Source organism: Paramormyrops kingsleyae, chromosome 11, assembly GCF_048594095.1.
Source record: "Paramormyrops kingsleyae isolate MSU_618 chromosome 11, PKINGS_0.4, whole genome shotgun sequence".
Lineage (NCBI taxonomy): Eukaryota > Metazoa > Chordata > Actinopteri > Osteoglossiformes > Mormyridae > Paramormyrops > Paramormyrops kingsleyae.
The window spans coordinates 1792270-1804445 of NC_132807.1; the positions used below are offsets into that span (position 1 = coordinate 1792270).

Here is a 12176-nt window from a genome sequence, read left to right on the forward strand (position 1 = left end):
TTTCATTAGCCATACAAAGCCACCTGGGGTGGGGGGAACAGTTGCCATTTTATTACCCATTATGCTGTATTGGGCTTGAGACTTGCTGTAGAAAGTAATTACTAGCTGCTGGGTCAGGACAGTTAAAAAGGTAGACATGGGATGAGATGCCATAAAATGGTGTCAAAACTGAGAATCACTGTGTGTTTTTAAGAAAAGAACTGGTTTTACTTTATTTAGTTGCACAGTGATGGACTGAACACCTACTTCTGCAAATTACATTATTTATCATTTAAAATATTTTTTAGGTAAACTGTGCAGTTGAGATGTTGAGAAAAAGTTCTAATTGGAACAACAGGCGTCAGAAGACACCTGCTTACTCCAACAGGAAACGTGTTCTATTTTCCATGCTCTGCAAGCAGAAAGTCTTTGCAAACACCCACGTCGGAAAATAGCTTCTTTGTCATTTATGAAAAATGCCATCTTTAATGTTCACTTCGTCTCAGTTAAAGAAATTATGCTTCAGAGTGAAACTCCTCATTTATCAAAGCAGCATACATTCCAGAAGTTCAACATTTCACTACAACATTTTTCTTGACCACAATTTAAATCCATCCCTGTAAAGGACTACAGAATTGTAATGAAGAACAAAAAACTGCCACACCAGCTCATATCATAAACTTTTATTCCACAAACCTGGTTTCTTCACAAATATGATTGCCAAGCATTACTTGTTCTTTTAACCACTTATTCAGGAAAGGAATCTATTAAAAGTTAATTAACTGAATGAAAAAATACAGAGATCAAGCTACTGTCTTTGCATATAAAATATAAAATAAAAGGGATTTGTTTTTCCATCTAGCTTAGTAATTTACACAAATAAGTTTGAATAATATTGTAATAGCAAAACCTGTATGTTGAATAAGATTTATTGCGCAATAATGTCAAGTTCAGGTAATAGCTCATTAAAGAAAAGTAAAACAGATAAAGAAACAGGAGTTACTTGAGCAGTTTTCACTTGTCTTTTCATCTAGTCTCATTTGATTTTTGAAGAGCCCTGCAGGAGTAACAAAAATGTTAAACAAAGCCTAAGATGCTACTATCCTTTAAAAATGTTTCCTGTTCATCAACCAATCACTCACCTTGAGTCTGAACATGAAAACTGTTACAAACAGTGAGAACAGTGTGCTCTTTGCCAGGAACAGAAGGTATGAAAATTTTGCCATATTGCCATCCGTTTTAACCTTGCCTGAAAGACCAAACAAAAATACAGGATGATGTCGTTCTTCTATTTGCAAGATATGAGTCAAAATCACAAAATATTATGAATATAACAGCTGATAAATGCAATGACATAGCAAGACATGACAATGACATTTTTCCAAGTGACCAATGTACTGGACAGAATCTGCTATATAAATCAGCTACAATAGCATAATACAATAACCATTGTACAGTACTAAGTAATCTTACCTGCAGTCTTTATACAACCTGAAAATAGATGGAAATATTGATTAAGAAAAATATTTCAAATGGCACAGTGTCAATACTCCCATTTGCATATCTGATACATATCTGTTGCATATGGTATTTTGGCTAATCTAACTTCTTAACTTGTGCATGTCCACATAGTGATCCATGATCGACATTCTGCAGACTCACCTGTGTCCCCTTGGACAGACGCCCTAAACTCTTCGGAATGGTTTCCATTAAAAAAGTTGACGGAACAAGTGAAGCTGTACTTGCTGCTGTACCATAGCTTCAGAGATACTCGCAGTCGACTAGTGATGCTATAGGTCTGCCCTGACCGCGTTGCAAAGTCATCTGTTATTGCTCGGCTGTTCTCCAGCTGGTCGTTTATGTACCACTTGACGGTAACATGGTCAGGGAAAAAACTGGTCACCACACAGACCAAAGTGACCCGATTATGCTCAATCTCCTGTTTGGATGGTGGTAGGATTTTCACTTTGGGGTACGATATTTTGGTTCCTTCTTCTGCAGAAGTCAGAAACAACAGAACAATTATTATTAACACAAGGTAATTAACAAGCATGGTTTAAGCCAGCCTAACATTTGGACGTCAAAACGGTTCACCCAGGATCTTGTAGGACTCGTATCCAGCAGCCAATCTAAATTCACGATTCAGTTTTTCAGCCATTAACGCCAATTTCTTACCAAGAACGGTCAATCGGGTTCCATTTCCAAAGTACTGTTCAGCATTAGTACACGTTATCTCTCAGCTGAAACAAAACAAGGTCTACAGCGCAGTTCCGAGAATGTGCTCTGTTTAATACGAATTAAGGCACACCCTATAGATTTAACCCTGTTAATTGTTACTCTGATGACTGAAGGAGTACAAATACCTTCACTGTAAAGAGCTCCATGTCCTCCCTTACCTAAAATCGTGAGCTTGGTTCCATCTCCAAAGAAAGCAGGATCATTATTCACGCTGTTATTGTGCTACATGAAAACTGGCTGCTCACACGCTACGGCAAGAGTTGCCACTCGCTACACAAGCCTATTCATATTCTAGCACAAATTTTAAAATAGTAGCATTTTTAGTTACCTAAAAAGGTGAGCTTTGTACCTCCACCAAAGTATGCAGGATAGTTGTTCACATTGGTTTCAAGCTGGCAGAAAAGGAAATCATACTTTCTAGTTCTAAGCACTCATTCCATTTCAGATAAATAATTGCATTGCATTCTTACCTTTTACGGTTAATTTAGTTCCTTTACCAAAGTAAGCCGGCTGAGTGTTGGCACCGCCTCAGCACATCATGCTAATACCTGCCCAGCTAATAATTTTTCGTTCTAGGAACGTTACCATTAAGGTATGGAAATGTGCCAAGTTTTCCCGATGTTCCCAGAACGTTAGCCCGCTATTACTACTACTACAAATAATACGAATATAGAAACAAAAGGTCATGGTAAAGCTGGAAATAACGTTCCATTAACGTTACAGTAGGAACGTTCTCTGCCAACAGTTAAGACCGTTAAATAACGTACGTTATTTAATGTTCTTGGAACCTTCCCCGTCAGCTGGGTAACAGGTGTTATGCCGAAAAAGGCATCCCTGCCGTAGAATGCATGCCGGTGTTCCGACGAGTTGAGCTTTTAGGGGTTTTTTGGGGGTTAGGGTTTTAGGGGTATTTTGGTGGTTACGGTTATGGTTTTAGGGTATTTTTGGGGATTAGGGTAAAGGTAAGTGTTAGGGCAATCGATTAGAACTACGGTAGCCAAACTCGACAAAGTAGCTCAACTCGTTTCAGATCAGCGACCAATCGGTCATTTAGAGACAGGCATGCATTCTACGGCAGGGATGCCATTTTGGCCATAACAACGGCGCAGTTTAGTGCAGTGTGACAGGGTGGCGAAGGGCAGACCGATGACTACCGTTGGCAGGGTGAGGATGAACGCAGACCCGTTATGCCAGGTGCGCGCACGAACGGACAAACGCGACGAACAATGCAAGCAACTCTGCAGAACTGCATGCTTATATACGCAATTAAACGGCGTTAAATAGATAAACACCATCAACTTAACAAGTACGGTTATTTTGGTACCGTCACCAAAGAAAAGTTGGTCAGTGTTCACAGCACTTCAACATCGCTCTCACAGACAACAAAATAACGCGGAAATGCGTGCACTAGACCAGGACCGACATTCATATAATGTATCAAAACGACACTACCAAACATCTTTCTAAGATTTCTTACCCAGAAGGCGTGCAGCTCCTGATCCATCGATATTCTGATCTATTTATTGATGCGTATGATTCAAGACATTTAACTGGAATTTTAGCTTGGGTCAGAATAAAATACACATGGGCTACTTACCTAAGTGAACAAGCGTTCATGCGACCGTCATGTAAACAGAGTACCACAAAAATAGAGATCGTATTTTTCCCATATATCTTACCTAAAACACAGCTTGGTACCCTTTCCGAAATAGGCTTCATAAGAAGCACGTTGATCGTTCCTATTTAAATTACCTGTTGGCTAGTTTTTGCATTATAACACAAATATTATTAAATGTTGGCAAATCTTTATGTTCATAATTGCTGTAAATGTTTAAACTTACCCAGAACAGTAAGTTTGGTTCCACTTCCAAAGAACACCTCGGTTCCAGAGGCACCATGGTACATTAAGGGACGTGAAGGCTGCCATGCTCTCAGTCCTAAACCGGAACGTCACCACTGCATTATCAGAGGAATTGGCGCTGTTCTGTTCGGTAAAGAATTAAAAAGAAAGCATTTGTTTCTCGGCCCAGTTCTTAGGTTTACCCTAGTCAGTAGATTTCTTCCCTTATGTTTACATTTCCAGTATTACAAACACAGCGAGGTTTTTGTACATCCGCTCTATGTAAATGTATCACTGTGCCCCCCCTGTCCCCACGACGTTAAACAGTCATTCAAAAACGACGCAGCGAAATCCACCTGCACAAGCTTACAATCTGGAAGCTATGAGGCAATGACTTTATATTTATACCCTATCCGTTTGATGGCGGAAATAATACGTAGAAAACGACATATACACACGTGAGGAGGACTATCTTTGGCGTTGGTGTATTGTCATTGGTGTAACTCGTATGTTGGAAAATTGGGAAGGAGAAGTCTTTACCCTGAAAAATGAATAATATTATAATATATACAGAAATGTGGGGTAGGTAGTCTATTTTAGGCAGCAAAGGGCACATATATCACAGTGACCGGATCATTTATATTTTACTGTTGGGACAATTTCCAGTTTCGTGTTAATATTCAAAGAATCAGAATAAATCTGTAATCAGATAAATACCTTCCAGTCTGTTTCCATCCATTAATTTTCTATACCAGCATGTCGTATGCAAATTTATATAAATATGTTCTGAAACGCTTACATAATAGCCTACTAATTGCGGTAGGGGGCGCCATCTCTTAAGCTTAGTCTTCTGTTCAGACACTTAGATTTTTACTCATTCAGCGGACTGTTTAACCGGCATTCATTTAATTGGGTTTAATTAATACCCTGGTGGTACTCTAGTAGACTGTAATTGGTTTAATGTTGGTGATATGCTTGGCAAGTACCTGATCATAAGTTAGTTGCAGTTGGTTATCTGTAGAAACTGGATTAATAAAATGATACATTATGCAATTAATCAGTAGTAAATACACACATGTACCTGACTGGGAAAGAGGTTCATATTTGAGTGCAAAAAGAAAAAATAAAAATATAGAAATAATCTCTTTCTTCTATATTTATGAACCATAGCTGTCTGCTTTAATTAAACGATTTCATTCCCGTGTAGCACATAAAGTATAGCCTAAATTATTCCTTAGGAGAGTTTTATCAGTTTGATTAACTGGATCACATGCTATATGTTTCTGCACGGCCCTTTTCCCACTCCACTTGTAGTTTCCCTACAGAGAAACCTGCAGGCTTTGGTACTGTGGTGAAGAGGCACAGTAATACACTGCAGTATCTGCAACCTCAACACTGTCAATCTTCAGTGCTGTATGTTCAAGGCTTTTCCTGGAGACCAAAAACCTTTCTGGAGTCCCATCGCCCTTCTCCGTTACATCCGCAGATGTAGCTGTATAGAAGAGAAATCTTAGCTCTCTGTCTGCCTTCTGCTGGTACCAATACATGTAAGTATTAGAGCTGCTTTGGGTGCAGGTTATGATTGCCGATTGTCCTGCGTGTAACACCAATGTAGTTGGGGTCTGGGAAACATTAACACCCAACTGACTCTCAGCACCTGCGGAAATATTAATAGAAATACAACATTGCATAAAAGTTTGAGTTTTAACATTTATAACAGCAGTACATTTAGATAATTCATAATTAAGATTATGCAAAATGTATACAAATGCAAAATGTATACAATATTGTAATATACTAAACAAATATTAAAATTTGTTTCTCCAAATGGCTTTTTAGTTAACAATTATCCATAGTGTCACGCCCACAGAGGCGGGGTCCGACAGGCACAGAGTGTCATCTGTCAATCCACCTGCCTTATAAGCGAAGCGATCGCAAAACACCTTCGCGAAGTATTGAGCCAATGTTCCATTGCCGTACCAAGCGTTCTTTTTGTCTATCGTCTGCCCGCTCTCCCTTACCTTGCCTGTCATCCGTGCGTGTCGTCCTTGCCTTCTTACCTTTTCTCCTCAGCCCAGTTCCCGCCAGTGACCTACCTATCCCGCTGATCCCGGCATATCCCGTGATCCCTTCCTCGTGTGTCCAGTCCTCGTGCCCTCCCGTCGGACGGATCCCCCCGGTAACGACCCCCGCTTACGGACCTGGACCTCAGTTTCTGCATATCCCTTCGGCACTTCCTCTCTGGCTCCCCTCTTCGGAGATCGCCCGCTTCCCTGCGGCGATCACCGTCCGTGCCTTGGCTTTGGAGGCATCGCTCCCTCGATACCCGAAGGCAATTTCTTTCGGTGCCTGTCCTAGGCTCCTTATAATAAAGATCCTTTGTCCCTGCATCTCTGGATCTCTGTCTCCCTTTGTGCCCAAGCGTGACACATAGTACATACAGGAAATAAGTATCAGGAACTTTAAGAATGCAACAAGCTTTATTGTGTAGTATGGGCTGCTGTTGCTCTATGACTTGAAAACAGGGCTTTTCTTCATCAGCCCTAATCTGTCATCATTTCCTGCCCAATTATTATTATTATTATTTTTAAAAAACAATTTCAAACGTGCTTTTTTTTTTCTCCCACTCAAATCATGCTTATGTATTTACTGGACCAAAATTTAAATTGTATGTAAAGCTGTTGTAGTTTATAGCAGGGGCGATTCTAGGTTCAGAGCTTTGGGGGTGCTGAGCACCCAGAGAGCTGCCCAGCAAGGCAAGATACACTTCACTCGTCACAATGAGACTTTTTCCCTGCCTCTCAGTGTACTTTCAATCAAAAGGCAAATAACCAAACCACGTGTACATTTAATAAAATATATGACTATTAAAACACTGATCCAACATTATTCTTGATTGACAGATTATAATCTTCTACTTTTACCTGAATGCCCGTCCTTTTTTTGAAAAAACTTCCTTATATCCATTATGAACCTGGCTGTCTTTCTGTGCAAAATACACACACACACACACACACACACACACACACACACCAGAAGTTATAAAGTTAATGGGCATCCAGTCAGTTAGCTACCTTAGGTTTAATATTCGGAACATGAAAAAATAACCAGCTTCTCTCGTTCCATTTCAAAGAGGACTGGTAAAACGGTTGGCAATTTAAGTTTTTAGATTTAGGCTATATAAATTTCAATGGGAGCAACAGGACGGTCAAAATGTTGCTGATTTTCCTACAGAGTAGGGCGGATTGTAGGGTAGCAAACATCGTCAGAAAACGTGTTTTCAACACTGCAGTTTACCTGTGAGGGTAACAGGGCTGTCAAGTTTTGAAGACAGGCAAGAGTGACATTCCACAGGATGCCTTTTCATTGGTTGTTGTGTTGTATTCTACCCAGATACAATAGTACTATTTTCTGATTGGCTATTGTGTAGACCCTTTCTTTTTTTTTGATTGGCTGGTAAGTGACAGGCTCTTGGGGCAAATCTTGTCCGACTTCAACGTCATAAAAGAGGCGTGTTTCATCCGAGTTCCGACTTGGAGAGAAATAATCGAATGTATCATAATGTCACTCAGCTCAGAATTTCCGAGTTCCGAGAGAAAAACGAACGCACCATTAGACTCCAGCGGAGACACGCTTGTTTTATAGTGAGGCGCTACTGTGCCGCGGTCTGGGGAAAAATTGGGCTCTGCGGCATATTAGCCTACAAATTATTTTTCCGCGTGAGAAATACAATGAATGTGTGGCGGGAGTGCGTGACAAAAGAATGAAAAGAGTGACTGTCACTCTCAATGCGTGACACTTGAGAGCCCTGGGGTAATGTTTTTCAGCTAATAAGAGACATGGTCTGACTCCTACTACCTAACTATATAAAGAAAGAGTTACTGAAGGTTAAATGCAGCTAACATGTCCTGTTTTAAGCCAAGTACTCACACCACCGCTCCAATGCGTCTCAGCCACCATTGCTGGAGCCAGTCAGAGTAGCGGAGAGTGAAGCTGGAACGAACCATTTTTCGGGGCTGGGGGGGGGGGTATCTATACTAGTTATTAAAATATTACATCTGAATGATTTTTCATATTTTAATACTGTCTCACATAAACAGCATGAACTGTCAAAAAAAAGTTAGAAATCTTTGGGGGTGCTTTTATTCATTGTGGGGGTGCTGAAGCACCCCCAAAAATGGGCTAAAATCGCCCCTGGTTTATAGCCTTACTGAACCTTTTTTCTTTGATAGCGTTATGCAGAAAGAATAAAATCATTAAAAATAGTTGGAGTATTTTTCAAACATCTTAACCCTAATTAATTGGTAGCCCACTAAAGTAAACTTCTATTTAATATTGTCAGTTATTAATTGAATGAATGCTAACAGTATGTAATGGCATAGACAGAAGAGTATCAGCACTGGGACAACAATTAACCTTTTGCTCAATGTGTGGTCCACTCTCACTTCAAAAAAATCTCCCTTTCTTCCCTGTGTCAAAGGTTGTTGATTGGACAAAAAAAATGACTTGAAACAAAAAAGATAGTGAGGGATCCAATAAAGGCAACGAAAAACAAGAAGAAACCAGCACCAAGTACAGGAATCATGCTGGTACAAACACAATGAAGGGCATACAAACACACACAGTGACACGTGGTGGAAGAACAGGAACGTAAATGCACAGATAATAAGGGCTTCAATGAGGGACAGGTGTGGGCTAAAACTAATTAACAAAATTCTGGGAACTAGAAGTAACAAGGAACAGGTGAAGATAATTAACGAGCACTCAGGACTACACACATTAGGAAAGACTGGGACCATAGGTCAAACTGGTGATGGCCAAATGAAGCTTCATGAGCCATTTGCTGTATTTTCTGATCCAACTAGTTCGTGCTATTGGTTCAGAAAAGGGTTCAAAGCATGCCCCAAAGCAAACCAAGAACACCATGTACTGGGGTCAAAAAATACAGCAATTGGTTCATGAAGCTTTGTTTGACCATCACTATGTGAAATGGAACATACCTACAAAACTAGACACAGGCAGGGTATATTTGGTAACTCCAATTAATCTCAACATGTTTTTGGACTGGGAGGGAGAGAAACTGGAGTTCTTAAAGGAATTCTCATGACAACACAGAGGAAACATGCAAACTCCACAGACATGGAACCCAGCTGGAGACTTGAACGGTAGTCCATGGGTCGTGAGGTAACAGTGCTAACCACTGCACCACCTCAGCTTAATTGCAATTAATGGTAATTAAATCCTTTGAATTAAATCCAGCTTGCTCTCACCTGTATGGAGAGCAAGATGTGGCAAAGCAAAAAGAGAGGTTCCCCTAGAGATTAATAACATATCTTAAAAACATGTAGCAGTCAGACACTACTTTCTATCAGTTTTTGGAGGTGAATAAGAACACTGCATATCACTGTGCTTACTAGCTGCACAGAAATACACAGCTGCATCTTCTGCTCTCAGTGTTCTGATCGTGAAAGAGCCTGAGAGTGTTTCAGATTTTTCTATAGCATATTTTTCTTTTTTGAAGTGTGATTCAAATGTTGGTTCTCCTTTTGTGAGAATGTAAGCTATTAACTCCAGTCCTCGTCCCAGGCGCTGCCGGTACCAGTACATATACTCTAGGTTGTTGTTACTGTGAGCACAGTTAATTTGAAGAGAGCCTTCTTTAAATGCAATATCTTCTTGAGGTAGCTGGGTCACAGCTGTGCTTCTTCCCGATCCTATAGGACATAACATAATGGTTATTTTTAAATTAGCTAATTTTGTTACATTTTTTATGTATTATATCGGATGCAGTAGCTACGCACTTATGCAGGCCATATACAGGAACAGATGAAAGAGATGTTTCAGATCCATCCTCTGTTATGCTGTTGCTTTCAGCTCTGATGTTGAACATTTGAAGTGCATTCGGCATGTTGTCTTTTCATCACTGAACTGTCACAGGAAACCCACAGTTCATTACCATAGTTCATTACCGCAGTGATATGTGTAACAATTGACAGTGTCGCCCCCTGCTGATCAGCTATGTAAAAAAAAAAGTATATAATTTGAGATGTGAATTCGTTATTGCCCAAAGCCCCGAAAAATCTGAATGCCATTTTATTGATTCCAACAAATCTAATTTTCATTCCTCCGGTTGTGGTACAATGTAGGGTATACACTCACCTAAAGGATTATTAGGAACACCATACTAATACGGTGTTTGACCCCCTTTCGCCTTCAGAACTGCCTTAATTCTACGTGGCATTGATTCAACAAGGTGCTGAAAGTATTCTTTAGAAATGTTGGCCCATATTGATAGGATAGCATCGTGCAGTTGATGGAGATTTGTGGGATGCACATGCAGGGCACGAAGCTCCCGTTCCACCACATCCCAAAGATGCTCTATTGAGTTGAGATCTGGTGACTGTGGGGGGCCATTGTAGTACAGTGAACTCATTGTCATGTTCAAGAAACCAGTTTGAAATGATTTGAGCTTTGTGACATGGTGCATTATCCTGCTGGAAGTAGCCATCAGAGGATGGGTACATGGTGGTCATAAAGGGATGGACATTCTCGCCGGCTGCCTCGCTGGATGAAAAGACTCCTGGCCCCCCAGCATTAAACCCAGTCCCCGAGGAGATCCTGGACCACCAGGACCCAGCTCTTCTCTCCGGTGAGGAGGAGGAGCTTGAGTGGGACCCCTCGGGGACCTCCCGATGGACTTCTTGTCCCTTGCCCCACCGTGACTGACGCCCCTCAGGACCCCGCCTTTCGGTGTCCCGTAAGGGAAGGCGACATAGGCGTCGGGCCTGGGTCCCGCCCGCCCTGCCCCCTGGCTCGCCCGTTTGGCCCCTGGCTGTGGCTCGGTGGCTGCCTGCGGAGCCTGCGCCCTCGGCTCGGCAGTCGCCTCTGGGTCCTCCCCCGGTTCCTCGGTGCCGGTCCTCGGCCTCTCCTCCGGCTCCGTGTCGGCCGCCTCCGGGCCCCCCTACTTCGGCAGGGCGTCGGACGGCGCCTTCTCCGGCTTCCCCTCCGCCTGCTCCGGCTTCCCCCTCCTGCCTGCCTCAGCCGGTGTTCCCTCCTGTTTCCTCCGTGTCCCCTCCGTCTCTCCTTCGTCCCGTTCCCTTGGCCCCTGTGTGGTTCCCTCCTGCTCCTTTCTCCCTTCCACCTGTGGCCCCTCCGGCCGCTGCCTGTCGCCCGCCTGGGCTCCCTTGGGCTCCCTTTTTTCCCCCGTCTGTTCTGTCAGTACACTGATCCAGAAAGAGTATATCAGGTTTTTCTATATTGTATCTTACAGAATCTTTTTTGAAGTCTGATTCAAAGTCTAGGTTTCGTTTTATGGCAATGTAAGCTATTAACTCCAAGCCTTGTCCTAGGTGCCGAGGTAACAGTACATGGACAGTTTTGTGAGAACAATTTGTACAGGTATGTAGTCTTGCTTGACTGAAATATATTCTGAAGGTAGCTGGGTCACAATTTTGCTCCTTCCCATTCCTATAGAACATAAGCATAACTTAATGGGTACTTTAAACTGTACTCATTTTGTTGTTTTCAAATACATGTTGGATGTGAAAAACTAAGATGCTCCTACACGAGTAATTTTTTTAAAAAAGGAGAAATCAAATTTCTGTATTGTACTTCTTTTTAATGAACAGAAGGGTGTTGCTTTTTTGTTGTTGCAGAAATATTCATATTCAGAATAAAAATTGTCCCATTCACTTCCAGGCAGGGACCATCAGACAGCGCAGTGTATCAGTTTTTGAATGTAAGTGAGGAAGCAACATGTCATTGTGCTCAGTAGCTGCACAGAAATACACAGCTGCATCTTCTGCTGTCATTGTGCTGATTGTGAAATAGCCTGATAATATTTCAGGTTTTTCTATAGCATATTTTGCTTTATCTTTTTCAAAGTGTGGTTCAAGTGTTGGTTTTCCTTTTGTGACAATATAAGCTATTAGCTCCAAATTTTGTCCTGGGCGCTGGCGGTACCAATACATATATTGTAGCTTGTTGTCATTGTGTGAACAGTTGATCTGCAGAGATTTTTGCTTGAATGCAATGTATTCTTGAGGTAGCTGGGTCACAGTTGTGCTTCTTCCCATTCCTATAGAAGATAAATATAACATAATGATTATTTTTAAATTTT

General features: G+C 41.5%; 1 gene segment (V, D, J or C); it reads right to left on the bottom strand.

Annotated features, from left to right (window-relative positions):
- Positions 1–647: 647 nt before the first annotated feature.
- Positions 648–3721, bottom strand: LOC111843327 (T-cell receptor beta-1 chain C region-like). The segment is given in 7 exon segments: positions 648–1036; positions 1122–1228; positions 1453–1470; positions 1642–1974; positions 2546–2609; positions 2985–3092; positions 3695–3721. Coding segments are annotated over 7 exon segments (678 nt in total).
- Between the last annotated feature and the right edge of the window lie 8455 nt (positions 3722–12176).